Below are 23,214 nucleotides of genomic sequence, written 5' to 3'. Positions count from 1 at the left end.
GCGGCAGCGACACAGAAACAGAGTGAGATCTGACCAGTGCTGCTGTTGTCATGTCATGGGGGATAACATGTGCCACTTTTTTTTTTTAGTGGTTCTGCTTTTAAAAACCACATCCTTATGTAGGACGCAAAGCAGGGGGAGGAAGCTGGCGGGCAATGGCTTTAAGCAGGAGTCCCTTCCAATGAAATCCGAAGTACGTGGGATGCCCCGCTGACTCAGTAGAGCATACAGCTTTTGATCTTGGGGTTGTGAGTTTGAGCCCCATGTCAGCTGTGCTGTTTGCTGAAATAAACTTAAACAAAGTGTGGCCCAAAGACTGTCCCCAGCAGTGACTCCTGACTCCCATCCTCCTCTTGCCCAGCTTGTCTGAGCTGTTGGGGTCAGCCAGTCTCAGGGAGCCTCCACGGAGGCTCCATCCGGGAGCCCTGGATGCCTTCGTTGGAACCATCCATCATCTGGGCTCTGCCTCTCAACTCCTTTTTGAAACAGCTCAGCTCAAGAAGAATGTCACACTGGAAGCTGTTGTGTGGGAGCCAGATGCGAGGCAGGAAGAGCAGGACCCCATCCCGTTCCCCGTTTCCACCCCGGAGCCCCCATCCAGCACGTGTGTGCATGTGCACACACACACACACACACACACATCCAGGATGCAAATGATAACCGCAGAGCCATCACTTGTGAAGCTTGACAGAAAATAATGAGAAACACTAAATCTTTTATAAGGTCAACACTCGCCTTAGCCGAGCAGCTGTCAAACAAGAAAAGAATTTAGCGCCGGAGCCACGAAACTTCCATCGGCTCATTAAGCCCAACAGGGCCCGGCCTGGCGTGGCAGAGGAGACGAGGGGCCTTCCGTTTTGTGTCAGTAATTTGCGGCGGAGGAGGCAAGAAGAAACACCAGCGCCAAAGGGGCCTAGGGGGCGGCTGGGGAATCGTTAGCGCGCCAGGAGCGGCCTCGGCTCCTAATTGGAAGCATTGGGCATTATCAACCGAGGATTTGCCTCCGCTCCCTGACAGCTAGTGGGCCCGAAATGATCGCCCACTTGTCAGTGTAAAAGACCATTAAAAACAAGCCATTTTGATTTAATTGGAGGCGGTGCACCGTGGGGCCAGGTGAGGAGGCTCGTCAGCCCTGCTCACCCAGGCTGACGCCTCTCTCCCTCCGTGATGGGCCAGAGGCGGGGGATGGGGGTGGGTACTGTGCCTTCCAGACTCTTCGCCTTTCAAAAACTGTCTGAGCAAGGAGTGAATGGGAGACAGAACGAGCCTTCACAGCGGCGGTAGAGGCTGTTTTCAATGGGGTTGTCAACAAATGCCGTGACAGGCAGAGCTGCCGGGGGGGGGGGGGGGGCCTCCTTTTCTTTTCAGAGCCCAGATGATGGGAGTCTGCTCGGTGCTATTCTTTAGAGAGGTGGCCGTCAGGCGTCCATCTGCCAATGGGAGACGGGATGGTCCGTCGGGGTGCTTAGCCCACCCTCCCCACTCAGAAACATCTAAGAATGGGACCTGGGAGGTCATGGTAGGCTGATCTTCCGTGGACAGCAGGACCCTGTCTTTGATTTTAAGCTCAAGGAAGAGCCAAGGAGGGAATTAAATGAAAGCGGTGTGTTGCTGAGGCCCTTCGAGTTTTTGAACGGACGCCCCCGAGTGGAGGCCACTTGGGCTGGCGTCTCCGTAGTGCTCCCCCAACGGAGGCCATGGTGCTGTGCCCGGCCGACAATTCTACATCATCTCCGTTGGAAGAGGCCACCTGCTATAAATATTAACGCAGACTCGCAGTGGGCTCTCCCACCAGGGTGGGGGCCTCCAAGCACGTGGAGCATCTATCTGTGTGTAGCTTTTGAATCCGAGTGTAGACTCCCTGATGCCAGGGACTGTACGTGCTGCATGTTGATGCCTGGTATCACGAACGCCATGGGTACTTGATAAATATTAATTGGCGCTAGCAGATCTCAGAGAGGTCTACAGATTTGTATATTAATCTCACCCCCGTCCCACAAGCAGTGACCTCATTTGCTGCCTACTGCACGTCCAACAAGACAACGCTTGCAGGAGCATGAGGGGCTGGAGGGGCGTCTTTGGGAGAGTGAGGGGGAGACACACCAGCCGATCCCCTCATAAACCTCCGCTGTTCATTTTGATGAAGGATCAGGCTGGGAGGAGATACCAGATCCCCAGCGAGCATCAAATTCCAGAGCTCCAAATTTTGCGGTTGGTTTTAGACAATGGGGATTCCTTAATTACTTTCTCTGGAAATTTACCTGACACTGCTTTCTCAGGTAGCGCAAGGTGGTTATCCGGGCGCACAGTTCCTCGGTTGACAGAGTCTTTGATTTTGTGCTTGGTTGCAAATTAAGTCCTTTGCTGAGCCATCCGTACAGTGCCCGTTGGTGCCTTATCGCTTATTCATATCGGCTGTTGAACAACTCCTGTGCTTCTGCCAGGGAAGCTGGGGACACACTCAGATGTTTGGTGTCCACGGCCCATTGCGTTGGGGCACTCATGGTGAGGTTTGGTGTCTTTCCCTTTTTCCTTATTGAAATAATGAGCATGAAGAATTTGCGGGGAGGGTAACTCTTAAGAAGAAACAGACCCTTTCTGTGGTTGACAAGGCTGACACTGTCAATTCAGAAATAGGAATGGAGCTAAGTGTCCTTAGCTAGACAGTGAGGATGTTATGCCACATTCTGGACACTGTTCCAGGGAAATAGCGACAGATAAGTAACTTCAAGTTACAGGGGTTACTCGACTGCTAGGGGCACTCTGTAGAACTAAACAAATCTTGGCTAGATGACTATGTGGATGAATAGATGGATGGGTGGAAGGATGGATGGATGGACACATGGACAGATGGACAGACAAATGGATGGATGGACAGATAGACGGGCAGGTGGATGGATAGATGGACAGAATGATGAGTGGGTAGACAGAGGGGAAGATGGATGAATGGATGGATGAACAGACAGAGAGAAGCACAGATAGATGGGCTGTTGGATGGGTTAGGAGCTGAGATAGAGTAACAGCCATTAGAAATGCATCCAAGATACGGGCATCCTTAACATCCTCTCCATCTGCTTTGCTGAGTAGAAAAGATACTTTATTTTCTTCACTGTCTCTTGTCTCTAACCAAATGATTTTAAGAGGCCTAATGAATTGTGCATGATGTGAAATTAAGTATTTAAGAGTTGTATAAAGCAGAGACTTTCTGAAGAAAATGTAGAGTCACATTCTCCATCCCATGGGGTCATTGCCAAGCTCCTGGACAGTTCTTGGCACACAGAGTAAGCATTCGAGACATAGTGGCTGCTACTATTATTACTTTTATTATCAGATATAAATCTGACTGTGATGTTTTTCTGAGATTGCCCCCAAGCAGGGCATATTCACATAGATTCTTGTATTAAATGATTCAAGTGACACTGACAGACATCTTCAACCACAGCCTCACTCACAAATATGTAGAAAGGCTGACAAATCTTTTTTTTTAAGACTTTCTTTCTTTCAGAGACAGAGAATGTGAGTGGAGGGAGAAGCAGAGGGAGAGGGAGAGAATCCCAAGGAGATGCCGAGCTGAGCGCGGAGCTCCACATAGGGCTCAATCTCATGACCCTGAGATCATGACTTGAGCCAAAACCAAGAGTCAGATGCCTACTGATTGAGCCACCCAAGTGCCCCAAGTTGACAAATCTTTATGACTGTAGATATAGGTAGAGAATACAACACCAAGTGGCAGAGGTCATGGCACCTGGGCAGTCCACTGTCACTGCCTCATAGCACCCCACCTCTGGCATTCAGAGCTCTGTACCCGGAGGAACTGTCAAGAGCCTAGGCATCCATGCAGAGAGTGTACTGGCAGACAAAAGGGGGGGGGGGCAGGTGATTCTGTGAAAGGAGGTGGATTTCAGCTGAACTTGAGAAAGAAGTGGCTGCCCCTGAACATTCCTACATTGAAGTCTTGCCCCTCAGTGTGATGGCATGTAGGGTACGGCTTTAGGAAGTAACTGGGCTCAGACGAGGTCATGAGGGCGGCCCCCACAATGGGATTAGTGCCCTTATAAGAAGAGGCACTGCAGAGCCCACTTTCTCTTTCCCTGTCATGAGAAGCCACAGCGGGAAGGTGCCTCCTGCAAGTCAGGGAGAGTCTCACCAGAACCCCACCATGCCGGTCCCTGATCTCAGACATGCAGCCATCAGAACTAAGAAGTCAATGTCTGCTATGTAAGCCACCCAGTCTATGGTATTTTGTTACAGCAGCCTGAACAGATTAAGACAGAAGTTCATAATCCTCAGGGCTGTTTAACAGATGAGAGCCTGCCTCCTGCAGGCGTTTCCTTTGGAAGGCCCCAGCATGCTTCAGAGCAAACATATGGAAGTGCGCCCACATGCCACAGTAGATATATGCTTTAAGCATCCCTGTGCAGAGTGAGTGACAATGACCAGGGAACTCCAGGCTCTGCATGCTGAAAATGCATGCTTGGCGGCTACCCCAGACCCACCAGCCTGGATCCTGGGAGGGGCTCTGGAATCTGCATTTTTTTAAGAGAGAGAGAGAGAGAGAGAGAGAGAGAGAGTGTGTGTGTGAGAGAGAGAGAGAGAGCTGGGGTTGGGGGTGGGCAGAGGGAGAGAGAATCCCAAGCAGATTCCACACTCAGCATTCAGCCCATCTTGGGGTTCCATCTCATGACCCTGAGATCATGATCTGAGCTGAAATCAAGAGTCAGATGCTCAACCAACTGAGCCCCACCCAGGCACCTAGAATCTGCATTTAAAGTTCTCCTCAGGGGACCCAGGCACAGACAAGTCTGAGACCTGTGCATCTGTAGGAGCAGACGCCAAAGCCCCATCCAACACAGAGATTGTGTTGCTCCATGACCATCCCCTGGCCAGGCCCACGCCGGGCACTTTATGTGTCCCCATGCTATGGGTGCAGGTGCAGAGGCCGTCGTGAGGCAGACGAGCCCACAGGCTCAGCTCTCCCCCCAATGCCCACCTTTTCATGCAGCAGGCCTGCGATCAATGACCTTTTTCCTTTTTGGCCTTGGGGCCAAATTGTAATTTAAAAGATGCTCGGGGGCTTTATCAAGGTCTAAAGGCTTTCAGGGCAGTGGGAAATTTTGTTTATTGCAAGGGCTTAAATCAGCCAAGAGCAGGGCTGGCCACGACCCTCTGGACACCTATAAAACTCAAGTTCCTGACTGCCCTTCACTCTCCTTCCCAGGCCCTGTATTTAGCCCCCGACTGGCCCCTGACCTCAGTTTCAGATCTGTAGTATTTATCAGCTCTACCAAGGCCTGAGGCCTGGGGCAGCCTGCCAGGGGGCCCAAGCCCCCACTCACCGGGGCACATGACTTGAGGCCTCCCGCCACAATGCCTTCATCTCTGAGACAGCACGGCTCTTCTTGGCCATGGAGAGTGAGGGGGAGCATTGCCACATAATGAGAGTGCTCCTCAAAGCACCTACGAGGTGCTCTGGACACGTGAGCTCTGAGTGTTGTCACTGTCACTGCCGTTGGGAACGCTGCCTCTGAGGAACTTCTTGGGCATGCTTCCCTCTTGCTTGTCCAGCTGCTGGACTCAGGTCACACTGCTCATGTTCCTTTGTGGGCTCTAACGCATCATTGCCCAGGACCTCTCTGAGTGGAGGAAGGGAAGAGGCCAGGAAACACTCCCATCCTCTTACTTTCTCCCCAACACCTTTGCATCTCTGAGGGACACCAGGGAGGCCGTGTTTCTTGCGTGTGGCTTTGAGATACAAGCACACCAGCCTCTTGGATCGTCCTGCCCCGCACTTTAGACAAAGCTCAGTGTACCGAAGCAAATCACCTCCGGTTGTTTATCACTGGAACCTGCTGCTGGCCACATGCTAGGTGGCTCTGGGTCCTGTCATGGTGGCTGCGTGGGTGCCTGGTGACAGAAGCGGGTGCGTGGGGATGCATGCAATGGAGCTTAGCCCCAAGTTCTGCTCAAGCTGGGAGATCCCCTTCAGATCACCAAGAATTGTTCTCTTGGGGATGGGCTGGAAGAAGAAACTGGGGGCCACCAGAGCCCCACCAACTCCAAATTCAAAGTGAGAGTTTTGCTACATCTAGAGGTTAGAAATATATGCCTGATGCCAAACAAGCTGTCTTGTCTCTTTTCTGGTTGATTTTCAACACCAATAGAAGTGGTTTTGTCCCCTGCTCGGGAGAAGAGTGTTCTGTCGTGAACTGAGGCACTGGAAATGTTAAGGGGACAGTCAGGCCGGGGTTCCCCAGTTAGAAGTGCAAACTCCCATTTCTCTGGGTCCCAACATAGATGCCTGACCTGTCCCTCCGTGACCTGGGAACCCAGACTCGTCCCCACTGTTCCAGAAACTTTGCTGCCATCCCCCCACCTCCCACCACCACTTTTGTCTTGTTCTTGTCCCCAGAGCTTCAGCTCTGGCTCTTTGTGACTTGCCAGTACTGAGCAGCAATGTCACCTCACGAGCAGGTGCCTAAAAATTCTGTCCCTCCAAGGTGCCAAGATTATGTAAACCAATTAGGCCCCCGCTTTCATCTCTCCAGCAAGGCAGCTCTTCTGCATACTGATCTGATTTATAATGGGGGCATCTGTATTTAGGGAAGAAATGTCAACTGCATCAGGACCTCTGAATCACTCTCCCTATTGCCCTGTTTCCGCGTGTGACACATTCCATCCCTGCGCTCAGTGCCCTACGCAGCAACATGGGCTGATTCTTATTTCAATGCAGCAGAGCGACAGGATTCTTAAAATACATCACTGGTGCGGGGACCTCGGGGAGGGGCAGCAGATCTGGCATCTGTCCTTTCCAGGCTTGGAAGGAGTGACTTTGGGGCTGGACACATCTGTCCGGGGAAGGGCTCATATTTTGTTGGCCCTTTGGAGCCCTTTGGAGAGGTGGCAGCAGCTGGGTGGACGGGCTCAGAGCCCGCTCTGGGGGTTTAACAGAGAGTTAACTTTCCAGCCGGCTATGATTTGTAAGGGAGCTTAAAGGTGGGGAAGAAAATCCTTTTCTTAGATTCAGCAGCTTTCACTAATCAGCTGCATCTCTGGGTGTCACTGCTTGGCTGACTGCTGATTTTTTTCCTGCCGTCTCCATCTCCGGTTCTATTAGGGAGCTAGGGGCCCAGGAGACCCAAGGCAGGGTTAGTCTTCCACAAAGAGAGGAGTCTGATCCCAGCATTCAGAGCACAAGAGCTTGTAAATCAAACTGTTAGTTTAATAGCTTCGGCCATTATTCTAAAGCAGTGGGGCTGAAACCAAAAGCCAAATGAAAATATAGTCAATTTGTTCATACTTTAGTGACTGAATGACTATGTAATGTCAGTGGGTATTGGCACTGGGGAGGACAGACAGGTCTGTCAGGAGAGAGGCACAGTATTCGGTTGCGAGAGGTGACCTCGAGATGCTTGGGCAAACCTCTCTCTAAAATGGGCTGGGGATCTCCAATTATAGCATAGACTTGGCCAAGGAGAACCAGACTCAGGGAGCCAACTGCCTTCACTGCTCGGGGAGAGCACTGGCCTCTGATCTCGGCGCCTGATGGAAACCTAGGGTGGAAACCGAGCATGGCCAGCAGCGCAGAGCGCTTGTGAGTTCAGGAGGGACTGGGCGGAAGGGGTCTTGAGCCCTGGGACAAGCACTGGAGGAAGGACATAACATCCCCACCTTTCAAATCTGTTTTTTTTTTTAAATATAGCCTTATTGGTTTTGTAAAAGTCATGTACTCACTGTAAAAATTCAAACGATGCAGAAAAGAGAAGCAGAGAAAGTAACACTCAGCCTCACCCCACCCCAGAGGTCACTGCTGCTGCCACCTGGGGACCCCTCCCTCTGGACAGACACCTGTGCAGGTGTGTGGGCCTCCATGCCAATGGCACCACACAGCACACGTTCTTTCCCCAGTAATGTGTTAGGAACATGTCAATAAGGGGACTATAAACATTATTTTCAGTGGCTGTATACTATTTCACAGGATTATATGTTATCTATGCGATGTCAGTATAGGATCCTTCAAGTCATACGGAAGCTGCCTCTACTGGCACGTCTGGGCTGACACGGTTGTGGGGGTGTAGCCATAAATACTTGGGAGCACTCCCCCCGGATATCTGTCTCTGGGCTATTATCACTGGCAATCTTTGTAAAGAAGGATAAACCGTCTGCTTTTCCTGGCTTAATATCAGGCGGCCACACGATGTGCGGGTTCAGACTAGGACTATTAATAATCCCCCCTCCCAACAGGCAAGCCTGGATTCCGGGCCCTGCCTGGAAAACCCGAGCAGGTTTCTGCAGAAAGGCAGGTGAGCAGGGTGGGCCAGCCAGTACCAGGATGATGTTGACGGGGGTATGGTTACTCACGTTGCCCCCCAGTCCCCAGCTCACAGCTGCCAGCTGAGGTTAGGGTCTCCCCACCATTTCAGGCTTTGAACCCTGGACACCAGGGAGTGGAGCTGCTCCAAACCTCCCCATCTAGCTGTACACCCCTCTGTCCATCTACTCACTTTTCCTCTTGCCAGTCACCAGCAGCCAGTGCGGGAAACCGAGCACGGCCAGCAGCGCAGAGCACTTGTGAATTCAGGAGGGACTGAGAACCCGGTCTGGTGCAAGGATGCTCGACAAGATTTGTGAATGCATGAGTGAGTGAATGAATGACCACCAGGACCTTCCCCAGGGCAGATACCATTTATTGGCACCTTAATAGAGTCCAGGTGCCCTGCTGCATGTATACATCGAATCCTTCTGCCACCCTCATCTTCAGAAGAGGGAACGGGGTCTTGGATGGGTAAAGCCACGTGACAGGCAGGGAGTGGCAGGGTTGCCCCGAGTCACATGCACACCCAGACATAGCTCGCGGGGTCCCTCCCCGCTGGCTGCCCCCCCGCCCCTGTCCCCCGGGCGCATTGCGAAGGGCACGAGCCCTGTTGCCACTGGGTACCGAGGGTGTCGGCTGCAAGCCCAGCAGTGCCTTCACTCAGGGACAGGAGGCGGTGAGCTCACATCCCGTCCCCCAAATGGGAGCTTGAGGGAAAAGGTCCCAGCCATTTCCCCTGACAGCTCCCTCCGGGTTGGGGATCTGCTACCTCCGGGAGCCACCAAGCCCCCTCCCACACGGCTCCTCGATCAGTGAACCCTGGGACCGCGAGGCCTTAGGTTGGAGGACGCCCTTAAGAACTGTGCTAGCGCTCACTTCCAGAGGAGGAAACTGAGGCCCAGAGAGCCTCTTCGCCTACCCAGTCTCTGGGACACGGCCATCCGTGCGGTGGCTGGCGGCACAGAGCAGAACGGGCGCCGGCCGCCCACGGGGTGCTTCCTCACCTCCGGCCACGTGGTGCCGCAGGTGGCCGGCTCTGGGTGGCCCCTGGTGGCCGGGGTTGGTCCCCTAGAGGGCGGGCCGAGGTGCAGGAAGCCAGCTCGCCCGGCGTCCACCGGCGCAAGGAGCGGGCCGCCCGCCCCTGCCTGCTGCTTTTCCACGTGAGAGGTGTTTAATTATTTCTGACAGGGTTCAGCGGCGACATCTGTTCGCGAGCGGGGAGAGTCCATTTAGGTTATCCATCACTGTGACAGGTTCAACTTTTTTGGGAGCGCTTTTCCCTTTCATAATGGGTCTGGGGGGTGAGGGGGGGGCGACGGCTCAACACAGACACGAGGCACAGACAAAGACCCTCCTGGGGCTTCGTGCAGGATGCCAAGTAGCCCCCCACGGCCCCCACCCGCGCTGGCCCTCCTGAGCCTGGACCCGGTGGGGGTGGCCAGGGTGGGGGGCACCAGGATGCTCAGGTTGGGAAAGGGCTGTCAGCGGCTCGGTGAAAGGCTTGGTAATTCTTCTCCCGTCCTGGGCTGTACCGCTCATTCATTCATTCATTCATTCATTCCATCTCCCCCTTCATTCATTCTTCACGGAGACATTCAATGACCACTCACTGGGTGCGGGGCTCTGGGGACACCATGAGGGTCCAAGGACAACAGGCATGGGCCTTGGGGGCTCCCGTTTTGCTGGGGAAGATGGACAACTAATTGCCCACTTAACTAATTAATTGCAATGAGGACGCACACTGTGAAGGGGAGAGAGGAGCCCGGAGATGCTGCAGAGGCCACCTGCCAGGGTGCAGCCAGAAGTGAGGGTAGGATCCTCAGGAGGCCCCGGGCTTCTGCGGCCCTGGATTGAATCTGGGACCCTTTCCTATAGGGCATGTCCCTTCAGCTGACCCTCAGGTTCCACGCCAGTTGAATGGGGGCATCCTGTCTACAAAACCATGCGTGACTAGTGCTGGGTGCACAGTGAGAGTAACGAACACATCCTGTTGGTAGTGTTTCCTAAAAGTAGGGGGCTAAGTGTTGTATTCATAAAGCCATCATTTGTGGGGGAGGTGGCTAGGGTCTCTGCCAGGCTGCACACAGTGGCGCCCAGGGACGAGCCTTGCTCTGAGAGTCCCGGAGAGGAACCCGCAAACATCCCCAGAAAGATGAAAAGTGTCCTATGAATCCTGGGGCCTGCATGTTTATTCTTTCTCATTGTTTCTATGGCACCATGTGCAGGGTGTTGGAGCTTGGGGCCAATGGTCAGAGGAACCAGACTTCCAGGCCCACCACCCCTCTCACTGGAGGAGGACAGCACACTCTGCCCACCCCCATACCACGAAGCAGTGGGGGGAACTCGTTCTGAACATGAAGCCTAATAATGCACAGAGATGACTTAGCACAATGCCTGGCACCCAATCACAGGGTGGCATGTACAGGCTACCTCCTGTTGCTCCTGACCGTGTTTCAATAACAGCAGTCTAGAATAGAAGAACTCAGGCACAGCTGAGTCAAAGTCCCGCTTTTGAAAATAGAAGCTGATTGGTTCATGTCGGACTCTGGGCCAGCCACCGTGGGGACATCAGATTGGGGGACATCAGATTGGGGGACATGCTCTCCTGATCTGGGGGCATAAGGGTAGGGGCCCTTTCCTTGCTCCACTGGCCCAAGCCCCCCGATCCCTCCTTTGTCCACTGCCTCAGTGGCTCAGTGGCTTCTAAATCTAGGGCTGAGGAGTAGAGGTGACACCATCGAGCAGAGTGCTGCAGAGGGCCTCTGGTGCTCAGAGAGTGCTGGGTCCCCATCCCTCCCTGGGCAGCCTCCCAGGGAAAATCAGAGAATAAAATCAGAGTAAAAAGAGCAAAGGAGGGAAAACTGCAGAGGAGGGGCCTGGAAGGAGGCTGTGGAGAGAGGAGTGGGGGGAGGAAGGTGGTTAAAAAGGCAGGAAATTGGGGGAGACAGAGAAACCAGAACCGAGCCATACCACCAGGCCAGGGTGGAGGAGCAACAAAGCGACGTGGGCAAGGACTCCTGGTGCCTCTTGCTCAGTGCCCAGTCACGTTCATGTGCAGGGTGATACGGGCTGACGGGCGCCAGGTGAATGGTCACTGACATATGCTGACAAAGGCCACTTGGGCAGGATGCAAAAGGCCACATCGGGGGGCAAGCAGGCTTCTCCATGAAGCTCGGCAGCTTGTTCGATTGCATTAGGCTCAGGAAGGCACTGGCCCCTTCTTTGTCCAAATTGCAGTTTAACTCAATACCACGGGTGGGCTGGGCTGGCCAGGAACGCTGCTTTGTCCAGCTGTCTTCCTAGGGCCAGGCGTGTCCCTGTGGCCCCTAGAAAGACTCGCTGGGCCCGACTTGGGAATGTGCGGCTCCCCTCCCACTCAGAAGCTGCTGTCTCCAAGTCTCCCAGTTCCCCTCCTCTGGATATCGCACCTCGCTCTCACACTGCTCTTCCCCTACTAAAAGGCCCTGAAGATGATCCCACTCTGGGTGGTACAGGGCTACGTGGCCTAACGAGCACCAGTGCAGTTCTGAGGCTGAGGCACGGTGGGTGCTAAGATCACTCCGGGTGTGTGCTATCCCCTTATGTCAGCCTCTAGTAGACATTTGCTCCCCTTGCCCCAGGAATGCCATCCTGCAAGGAGGTTTAGCGCTGGTCAAATCCCCAGCGCGGGATGTGGTGCACCCATGACCCCATCAGTGGAGGGGGGTGGTTTGGCTCAGACAGTGTCCACTGCAGTAGACAGACACCCAGTCTCTGTGGTCAGTGGCCCAAGTTCAGCTAAGGGCCGCCACTTAAGCCAGCATTGGCCATGCTCCCCATCTGGGGAATGAGGATGGCAGCAGCCCCCACATCAGTAAGTACGAAGAATCAGTAAGATAATATAAGATACTGCAGCAATAATATAGTATCTATTATTATGCCAACCAGTGGGTAGAAGGCCACAGAATTTCACTGTCTAGAGGACAGATAAAGACCAGGCAAAGTGAGAGGCATCCACCTTAGGTGTGGGAAGGGGCATTTGGAGGCGAGACTGACCTTCTGGAAATGAGGCATATGCCAGAGGGCATCCAGCTTCACTGGCGGCTTGTACTTTCTCAGCTGACTGCTCCGGGTCTCATACAGCTTCCCCAGGATCACCTGCAGGCCAGAGAAATGAAGAGCTGAGGTGGTTTCCTGGCTGCCCGGAGGAGCCCAAGCTATGACGAAAGGGAGGTGAGGGCAGAGGGTTGGGATTCCTGGTGCTGCAGACCCAGGGGTCACATTCCTCCTGGCTCCAGCCCTTCTCTGAGTCTGATTTCACTGCACCTGCTTCCCTGGCCACACTGCTCAGTGGACTAAGGCGTGGGACCACCCGCTGTTGCAAGCATGTTGCTCTGGTTTCTGGTTTGGCTCTAGACGTAAATTTCCCATGATCTGATACAGCTTGAGCTTTGGGGGATCCTCATGGCACAGGGTCCCTCCTAAGGTCCTGGAGGGGGGTCCTATTCATGGGCTCTGTTTCTCTAAAATTTGTAACGGTAATACGTTTTATGTACTTTCTCCTTTCTTTTTTTTAAATTGGGGATCCCTGGGTGGCGCAGCGGTTTGGCGTGGGCCTTTGGCCCAGGGCGCGATCCTGGAGACCCGGGATCGAATCCCACGTCGGGCTCCCGGTGCATGGAGCCTGCTTCTCCCTCTGCCTACGTCTCTGCCTCTCTCTCTCTCTCTCTCTCTCTCTCTGCGACTATCATAAATAAATAAAAATTAAAAAAAAATAAATTGAAGTATAGCTCACACACTATGTTACATTAGTTTCGGGTGGACAACATAGTGACTCAACAAGTCTATAGGTTATGAGGTACTCGCCACGGGCACAGTCCCATTGACTATTCCCTGGGACTAATTCATTCCATAACTAGAACCCGTATGTCCCACTCTGCCCCCCTTTTTTAAAAAAGATTTTATTAAAAAACAAAAGAAAAAAAATTAAAAGATTTTATTTATTTATTTGAGAGAGAGAGCGAGAGAGTGTACAAGCATGGGGAGAGGTGGAGGGAGAGAGAGAAGCAGACTCTGCTGAGCAGGGAGCCAGACATGGGGCTCGATCCCAGGACCCCGGGATCAGGACCTAAGTCAAAGGCAGATGCTACTCAGGTGCCCCTATCCCACTCCCCTTAAATAGGACTTCCAACGTGTGGAAGTCTCAGGTCTCTCAAAATCTGTATCTGCCCTGGGTTCTACTGGGGCTGTGCTTCGTCTCTCCTTCAGAGGGCAGGGCTTGATAAACTTCCAGCGCTCTCCCAGGAGGGCTGCTGCTGTGACAGGAGGCACACAAAAGGAGGAGCTGACAATAAAAACTGACCCAAATGTAGCTGAAGATGCCACCACCCCACTGAATCCCGCTGAGCAGAGAGCCTGATTCGGAGCTTGATCCCAGGACCCTGGGATCATGACCTGAGCCAAAGGTAGAAGCTTAATCCACTGAGCCACCCAGGCACCCCCATTTACATTAATTTAATTTAATTTTTAAAGATTTTATTTATTTATTCATGAAAGACACAGAGAGAGAGAGGCAGAGACACAGGCAGAGGGAGGAGCAGGTTCCATGCAGGGAGCCCGATGCGGGACTTGATCCCAGGACCCTGGGATCACGCCCTGAGCTGAAGGCAGACACTCAACCGCTGAGCCACCCAGGTGTCCCTAAGTTAATTTTATTGAATGTATCTCTGGATAACTTAGAAGCCCTTTGGGTTAGCTGTCTTCTCTGTCTCCTAGAACAGTTTGGAAACTATCCGCAAACCAGAGATGCTATCTGGCCAGGAGTTACCAAGCTGGCCTTCAGAATCAGAGGGATACAAGCACCTCATTTCCCCTTTCTAAATGGAGGTGGGGCTCCCTGCTGGAAGTGGTCACTGATGCCTGACAGGGTTGGTTGCCGTAGGATTTGCTGGATTCAGCTTTGAGCAGAAGGACCCAAGATGATGACTCACTACATGGAAGCTGTTCCCCATGATTTCACTTGAGGGCATCACCATCAAAAACCCAGGACATCTTAGCAGTTGGAGATACAGGCTTCCCCTTGGATGGTGGCAACTTGGCCTTGTAGACCAGTCATCTTATTAACCTCAGCCCCAGTGTTTGTGGGTCTGGGAGTTCATCAGCTGTTTGTTAGACAATGTACAGCCACAGAGAATCTTGGAACAGGAAGAGAACCCTGGGGTTGGTTCCACAAGTGGTTTCTGAGGGCCTACTATGTGCTGGGGACAGCATGGGGGGGGGGAGCCGCATTTAGTCTGACCCATTTTTTTCCCCAATGAGGGAACTGAGATCCCAAGTTGGTGGCTCACTCGAAGTCACACCCCTGGAGCTGGCCCCAGTTCCCAACCAGTGCTTGGGAACATCACAGTAGAGTGCTCTGCTGAACAAGGAGGGGCACTGGCCACAGTTGTCTCTAGAGTCAGAAGATGTGTCCTCGGGAGCCCGGTTTTCCATGGATTTGCGACACTCTGAGTTGCCGTGAAATTGCCGCTAATTAAAAAACACGACCAAATTGGAGCTATAAAGCACTTTGTAATGGCAGTGCTCCCTCTGAAACTGGTCGTTACCATAGTAAGTTGACTCTTTCTTGAGCCATTAACGAATAAACTAGTCATGGGCTGCTTTTAAAATGTTATTACAACACTCTGCTTTTTAATGAGCTGGTGTCTCGCACTCTATCGATGCCAAGAACAGCGGGAGGGGCCTTGGCCGCTGGCCATGGGCCTGGGGAGACTGACACCCTGTGCCCATCAGTGCCAGGACCCTTAGTAAGACTCTTCTGCTCCCCAGTTTTGTTCTAGAACATCTTTGCCCTGTTGCTGAACTCCAGGCTGTCTCATAACCAGCATGAGTGGGACCTTGCCATTAGGAAGAGTGGAGATGGGACACCTGGGTGGCTCAGTGGTTGAGCGTCTGCCTTTGGCTCAGGGTGTGATCCTGGATTCCCGGGGTCGAGTCCCGCATTGGGCTCCTTGTGTGGAGCCTGCTTCTCCCTCTGCCTGTGTTTCTGCCTCTCTCTCTGTGTCTCTCATGAATAAATAAATTTTAAAAAATAAATTAAAATAAAAGAAGAAGAGTGGAGACTCTGGGGCTGCACACACTCGAGTCCAGGCCTGGCTCTGATGCCTTTGGCCAGTCACTTAATCCCTCTGAGCTTGAGTTTGACCATATGAAAACCGAACAACCGCCCTGCCCTGATGAGATCTTAGCCTGCTGGGGTGTTCAGGAAATAAGAGCGCAGGAACACGGGTGCATGCTCAGCCCAGCTCCCTGTATGGAACACGACATAGGGACAGCCCTGGCTGGATTGCTGCACCCACCGGACACGCTACAATCATGCTTCTCATGGAATCTGTGTAGCACTACATCCACCTGTTTGGATCGACTACAACTCACACCATTAATTAGCAAGTGGCAGTATGGGGACATGGTTCTGTCCTCAAGCTTCAATTTCCCTGTGCAGGTGCTGCCTCTCTGAGGCTCAGTTTCCATGCCCAGGAAACAGGAATAATACCCACTCCTGGGGCTTTTGTCAAACATCACGGAAATGATGTACGTGATGTACAGAATGGGTTTAGTATGTGGCCTCATCATTAATTTGAAACAAAATGTATTCCTAAAGTATAACAGAATGTGGTTTTTAAATTTTTTTAAGGATTTTATTTATTTATTCATGAGAGACACACAGAGAGAGGCAGAGACACAGACAGAGGGAGAAGCAGGCTTCCTGCAGGGAGCCTGATGCAAGATTCGATCCTGGGACCCCAGGATCATGCCCTGAGCTGAAAGCAGACACTCAACCGCTGAGCCACCCAGGCGTCCCTTTTCTTAAGATTTTATTTCTTTATTTGAGAGAGAGAGAGAGAGAAAGAGAGAGAGAGAGAGTAAGCACGAGCAAGGGTAGGGGCAGAGGGAGAGGGAGAAAGAGAAGCTTAAGCAGACTCCCTGCTGAGTAGGAAGCCTGATGTAGGGCTGGTCCCAGAAGCCTGGGATCATGACCTGAGCTGAAGGCAGACACTTCACCAACTGAGCCACCCAGGCACCCCCAAAATGTGTGATCCTGCCTTATTAGCCTTTTATTTACAGATGATACAGGGCATATTTCTGTCAAGGTTGGGTCAGATTAGTTTAAAATCAGATTTCTGGATGAGCAAACTCATGTGAAGTTTTGAGGGAAGGAGTCCCCAGGTGGGAGTTGGACACTGGGTCCTGCTCCTGTCTCAGAGGCACACAGGACCCGGGCCAGAATCTTCCACTTTTGGGGCTTGAGTAGTGTTTGGGCGTGATCATCACCAAGACCCTTTTAGCACAGCACGGAGTAGCTTGATTTCTACCCCCATTCCCCCACAGTGAGAATCATGCACCGATGTTTATCTCAAAGCTTTGCCGGGCCAGCCCCTCCTGCCACTCCCTTCCCAAAGGGCGGCCGTTCTGGAGTGGAGGACACATGTACCTTGTGCTTCTTCTCCAGCTTAATGGCTTTCTGGGTGGCCTTCTGTTCCTGCACCCAAAGCTGCTGATAGCGGTGCTGCAGTAGGTCAAAGAAAGGGGTGGAAGGCCTGCAGGGAGGAAGTGCAGAGGCTTGATGTCTTGGAAGGCCAGTGGTGTCCCCTCCACCAAGGATGCCCACCTGACCTTTAGGGCTGTGCTCTGAGAGATGGTAACAAAGACTGTCTCTGATATCAGACTTTAGACAGGTTCCTTGGAGCCGTCTGTTCACCTAGACCTTGTCCTTGGGCCCCGTCCTTGGTCTGCTGAAGCCAGTCTTCATCAAAAGTCTGTGAGGTCAGTCCCCCCATCCCATCGTCCCCTCCGTATTTGATCACCTTGGCCTGCCTCTACCAAGAATCCTATCAGGTCCGTTCAGCAAGCATCGGCCTGCCTCTGTGTGTCCATCCCTGACCCCTCACCCCCTGTTCCCAGGCTGTAAGTCCCCACCTGTGCTGTGTACACAATGGAGCCCCATTTTCCACCGAGTCTCTCTCCTTTTGCAGGAGTAAAATAATTATGGCCTCTAGTTTCTGACTCTGGGTCTCCTTGACAAGGGTCTCAGGGCTAGGAGAGCATCTACCCTGTGAAGAGCATGTTGCATGCCCCATCTCTTCGCAACACTGTCAGGCGGATACCATCATTGTCTCTGTCCCAGAGCAGTGGGGGCGGCAGGTGAGATCAGCCCAGAGTAACCAGATAGGTGACAAGGACAGGTTCTTTACAGAAGAACCAGAGCTGATAATTGCAGGAGGAATGACAGAGCCGAGGGGAAGGGAATCACAGGTATGCTGCTCCCAGTGAAAGAATGGCTTGAGATCAGGACGCCTGGGTGGCTCAGTGGTTGAGCATCTGCCTCCAGCTCAGGGCTTGATCCTGGGGTCCTGGGATGGAGTCCCACATCAGGCTCCTCACAGGGAGTTGGCTTCTCCTTCTGCCTATGTCTTTGCCTTTCTGTGTCTCTCATAAGTAAATAAATAAAATCTTAAAAAGAAAAGAATGGATTGAGGTAATAATCGGCAGTGGCTGCTAACACCATTAGGTGGAGAGCTGGTGGGGGCTGCTGCAGCCTGCAGCAGCTGGACCAAATGACCCATTTCTTTGGGAAAAGAAACCAAAGTCACCCTCCAGGTAATCAAACTTCTAGACAAGCACTGTCAAATAGAAATACAATGCGAGTCACCACAAAACTAGAATTTTTCCAGTTGCAATGTGAAAAAGAAACAGGCAGGATTAGTTTTATTCATATATTTTATCGCTCTCATTACTAACATATTTTATTGATCTAATCTATCCAAAATATTATCACACCAACATATAATCCTTTTAAAATATTCATGGGGTGTTCAAAAGGTTCAGTTCCAAAATTTGAATTCAATTTAGTCAAAATTAAATAAGATGGTAAATCTAGTTCCTCGGCGGCTTGAGCCATGTTGCAAGGGCTCAGGAGCCACATGTGGCTAGTGCCCCTGTGTCGGACTCGCAAGCTGTCGGCCCACCTGCCACGCTTCACAAGGAGTGCAGGGCATGGGGAGCTTGCTACACGCTCACGCGAGGATGCTAAGGGCCAAGTCCCGAGTGTGAGATGTTCTTCAGGACAAGTGACTCAAGCACTTCAGCAAAAGAAGGAACTTGGGAAGGAAGGAGGAGGAAGTGAGGTAGATTACAGAGACCTAAGGAACACACCCACCAGGTAGTCTGCAGACCTGTTCAGACCCCGAGTCCAACAAACCATCAGTGGGAAGGTTTGTTTTTCGGCAACCAGGATTGAGTGAACACTAGCCGAGGTTTGGAAGGTATTTAAGTGTCTCTGCTGGAGATGCTTATAAAAGGGCTTGTGGGTAGAATAATAGGTTGTTTGCAGTTTGCTTTAAGAAGGAACGTCCACCAAATAAAATAAAATACAGTAAAATAAAGTGAAAACAGGTGGCAGAGTGTATCGATAACAGTTGAAGCTGTGTGATGGAGGTTGATCATGGGCATGTTATTATATTGTCTGCTATGCTTTAATGCATGTTTGAACATTTTCGTCCTAAGCAAAAAGAGAAAAAGAAGAAGAAACAGTGAAACAGGCTCATTTGCTTTCCCCCCATTATGTCTTTCTGACTTTCCTTTTGATGGCGAACAGCCAGCTTTTCTACCTCTCATGTCTGAGCTGATCATTTCCTTATTTCCTTGGGACAGAGAGTCTCAGATTTTTGGGGGGTGCATAAGAATCACCTGGGCCCAACCCCCAGAGGTTCTGAGTTGGGAAGTGGAAGGGGGGCCCAAGAAATCCCATTTTTCTAAGCAAATATAGGAAATAGTTCTGATACAGGTGTGTGGGTTGAAGGGTGGCCCTCAAAGTGCTGTTTCCATCCTAACCCCTGGAACCTGTGAATATGACCTTATTTGAAAAAAAAAAAGGGGGGGGGGGGCTTTTACAGATGTAGTCCAGTTACGGATCTTGAAATGGGATTAATAATTATGCAAATGCTTTTTAGGGTAGGACCTAACTCCAATGACAAGTGTCCTCATATGGGAGACAGCGAAGAGAGGCACGGGGGGAAGAGGAAATGGCCGTGTGGAAACCAGAGGTGACAGCACAGTGATGCTGCCACAAGCCAAACATGCTGGTGGCAGGTGGAAGAGGTGGGGAGGGTTTCTCCACTAAACCCTCCAGAGGGAGCACAGCTCTGCCATCACCTTGCAAGCTTCTAGTCTCCAGAACTATTAGAGAATGCGTGTCTGTGGCTTTAAGCCACCAAGAGCATGGTAATTTGTTACGGAGGACCCCAGGGAACTGATACACAGGGGTTCCTCAGCCCACCTCGGGGAAACACCAGTAGAAACTGTTTAATGGATGACGTCTACTGTAGGTTCCAAGACTAGAAATCACAGAGTCTTTTACAGCCCAAGGAAGCACAGAGCAGCGTTTTGCAACCTGGCATGCACTCGTGGGTCATGGGGGGATCTTGTTATAGGACATTCTGGTTTGGTGGGTCTGGAGTGGCCACGGGTGTTGGGGCCCAGGACCCACAGGTGTTGTGATCTAAGACTTAGCCCCAGGGGTCTTAGCTCCCCAGGTCCCAAGAAGTTGTGGACAATAATTTCTGAGCTGGTATCTGGAGGGGAGGATCCACAGCTTTTCTCATTGCACTTCTGGAAAGGCGAGTGCTCCCAGGAAAGGTTCTAATCTTCCCCAGTGACCTTATCCCACAGACCAGGGAATGCAGAAATGAAAGTATTAAGAAGAGACATCCCCCCTTACCCAGGATCTCAAGGCAAACCTCAAGTCTGTTTGTGTGTCAGTGTGTGTGTGTGTGTGTGTGTGTGTGTGTGTGTTTAGGAGAGGAAGGGCAGAAAGAGAAAGAGAGATAATCTTATATGGGTTCCAAGCCCAGCATGGAGCCTGATGGGGTTGATCTCACAACCCTGAGATCATGACCTGAACCAAAATCAAGAGTTGGACAGTCAACCAACTGAGCCACCCAGATGCCCCTCTGGCTTTGTTTGATTTGGCCTACACAGCAGTCTTCAGAGACTTCAAACTGTCATCAACAGTTAAAAATTGGGATATTTTTGGTGCCTAAAATCTGTGGCTCTGGGTGGCTCAGCACAGGGCATGATTCCGAGGTCCTGGATCGAGTCCTGCATCGGGCTCCCCTCAGGGAGCCTGCTTCTCCCTCTGCCTGTGTCTCTGCCTCTCTCTGTGTCTCTCATGAGTAAATAAATAAAATCTTAACAAAAAAAAAAAAGGTGGGAGATTTTACATGAAAACCCAGCTTTCCAGATTGCCTTGAAAATATGCAAGTTCTGACCATGTGGCCTATCTGCCTGTGTAGCGACAACTGGCTGGAGCCAAGCATCAGGTGTTACTTTGCCACACCCCTCTCCCTTCCCTGTCACCCCTCTACATCACTGTCTTCACTCCCTGTGAGGCCCCTCCAGGTTTTGGATTTCATGGCCCCAGAAGGGGATATAGAATCGATGGTACCCTAAACATCTACCCTATGCCCCGTGTGTTCTCCTGGTGTAGTCTGACTCTCCAGTGTGCAGACCTCCCTGGAGCTGGGCTGAGCCAGGCCTCTATTCCAGCAGAGGTTCAGCAGCTTTGAAATGCCACTCAAGCTCAGAGGTCTCTTTACAGAGCAGTCTGCAGTGCGTCTAAAAACAGTGGCTCTTTGTTTTCTGGTTCCTTTACCCCTGTGGTGACTTTTATTGCTTAATTATTACACACCCCATGCTTCTGAGCAGCCTAATTTATGGCCATGCTTTCTAATGACATGAGATGCGTAAGCTCACAGTATCTACCCCAAGAGGCCATTCACAACAGAAGAGCTGTCTTCCCAGCAGCCCCCATTGCATACATCACCAAGAGCCTCCCTTTGAGGCCCTCTTGCAGCCTGGGCTGACCGTCTTTGTGTCCTGCTCCGGTCAGTGGTTATTACCTGGAGACAGGCAGGGAGGGGCTCAGAGCAGGTTGAAACAGCTGACAAACCTTGGGGGTCATGGCAGCCCCAGCCTGGCTGGCTGAGGGACATCCAACAGGTTTTGCCCATTTCTGCTCTGGCTCATTAGCTTGGATAGAAAGGTGGAGAGGCTTGTCAGGACATAAACCAGATCACATCACACTTTCTTGTTTTACACTAAGCCTAGACTTCAGGCCATGGGCCCCCAAGCCTTCCCCACCCCTACTCCACCTGGCACACGCTCAGCTTCCCCTAGTCTCAGCCGTGGGGTGGCCTCCCCAGAGGACCTGCCCGACAGTGCATCCCTGGATGGCCCCTGCCAGGTGCCCACCATGCACAAGTGCTCAGGTTCATTGTTTACAGGTTTGTCACCAGCCTCGGCCACTGGATGCCCACACCACCAGGGCAGGAATGGCTTGTGTCCGGTATGAGCTGGCACAGTGCATTTCTTAGCAATTATGTGTCATTGAAAAAGAAGGAAGGTAAGTCAGAGAAAGAAAGATCAGGAAAAATTCTAGGAGACGCATTTTTTCATAATTCAGGGTATTATAAGTTAGGGTACACAGAAGGTAAAATAAAGTCTGTAAGTTGATGGACATTGCCACTGGATGGATGAAGGATAGTCTTTTCAACAGATGGCCCTGAAATGACTGGACATTGTGGGCAAAAACAAACAAACACAAAACAACTCTCAACTGAATTCTCAGAACTTCCCCGAGAATTAATTCAATATGGATCAAGGATCTCGATATAAATATAAACCAATTAAACTTTCTAAAGAAAACGCAGGAGAAAATCTTTAGGAGCTCAGGCTAGGCTCGATGTTGCCTTCTTAGACTTGGCACCAAAAGCATGATCCATATGAGAAAACAAAAGTGATACATTGGGACTTCCTCAAAATGAAGAACTTTTGCTCTGTGGAAGGTCCTCTCAAGAAGATGAAAAGACCAGCTACCCAGACCAGGAGGAGATCCCTGCAAACCACACATCTGGCAAAGTGCTCCTCTCAGAACCTGTGGAGGGCTCTCAAAGTCAACGTGGAAAGCAAACGAAGAGGCATTTCATTGGAGGAAGTATGGATGACCCATAAGGACAGCTTTCTTATTAGTCTAACCTGGGCACAACCGAAACATCCTCCAGTGGATGAGTGGATGAACAAACCAGGGTCCACGCATACTATGGAACTCCACTCAACGGTACAAAGGAATTGGCTATTGGAACCCACAGCTTAGGTGGATCTCAAGGCCATTGTGCCAAGTGGACATGGACAATCTCAAAAGGTCACACACCATGTGATTTCATGCACATAACCTTGAGGAACTTTCCAGGGATTAGGGTCCAGCAAGGAGGGAAGTCACAATGGGGTAGCAGGAGGGAGATCTTTGAGGTGACGGGACAGTTCTGTATCTTGACTGCACTACACAGATCTACACACATGAGCGCATATAAAAGTGATGAAAGTTGGTGTATTGTACCAACACCACCTTTTTAGTTTTGACATTGCACCATAGTTATATAGGATCTTGTCCTGGGGAAAAGCTGCATGCAGAGGATGCAGGATCTCTCTGTATTGTCTTTACAACTTCCTGTGAATTTAGAATTATTTCAAGGGACAATATTGCTTAATATGGGCATATTAGGGGAAAGTATTATAAAATTCCTGTCATACAAAGAGGTGAACAAGGAGTAGGAGGTCTCAAAATGTGGGAGGGAGGAATATGAAGACAGGGTTTGTCAGGCAATTAATTTTTTTCAAGTTTGATTTTTCTGTAATTTTGCGGTTTGTGGTGTTCGTCAGCTGACTTAAATTTGCAATCTGCTCTCTTTTCTTTTCTTGGTCTAATTAGGTGTTAAGTTTTGAACCTAAATTTGTATTCATGATTTTGAATTTTCTTTCTCAAAGAGGGCCTCAAGCTTGAATAAGCTCCAAGGCGCACAAGTCCTGAA

The 23,214-nt window shown here is 51.2% G+C and overlaps 1 protein-coding gene across 3 annotated transcripts in view; it reads right to left on the bottom strand.

The window, feature by feature from the left end:
• CFAP77 (cilia and flagella associated protein 77) overlaps positions 1 to 23,214 on the bottom strand; it is a 130,490-nt gene that overhangs the window by 12,492 nt on the left and 94,784 nt on the right. For all 3 annotated transcript variants that reach the window (XM_077851187.1, XM_077851189.1, XM_077851188.1), the window contains exons 4-5: positions 16,782 to 16,887; positions 12,347 to 12,448 (exon numbers count right to left, since the gene is read on the bottom strand). In XM_077851187.1, coding sequence (XP_077707313.1) covers positions 12,347 to 12,448; positions 16,782 to 16,887 — 208 coding nt within the window. The remainder of the gene's footprint in view (positions 1 to 12,346; positions 12,449 to 16,781; positions 16,888 to 23,214) is intronic.

The sequence above is a fragment of the Canis aureus genome, chromosome 16 (assembly GCF_053574225.1).
Source record: "Canis aureus isolate CA01 chromosome 16, VMU_Caureus_v.1.0, whole genome shotgun sequence".
NCBI lineage: Eukaryota > Metazoa > Chordata > Mammalia > Carnivora > Canidae > Canis > Canis aureus.
Note: the sequence above shows the minus strand (reverse complement) of the source record. Positions and strands in the feature narration are given on the sequence as shown.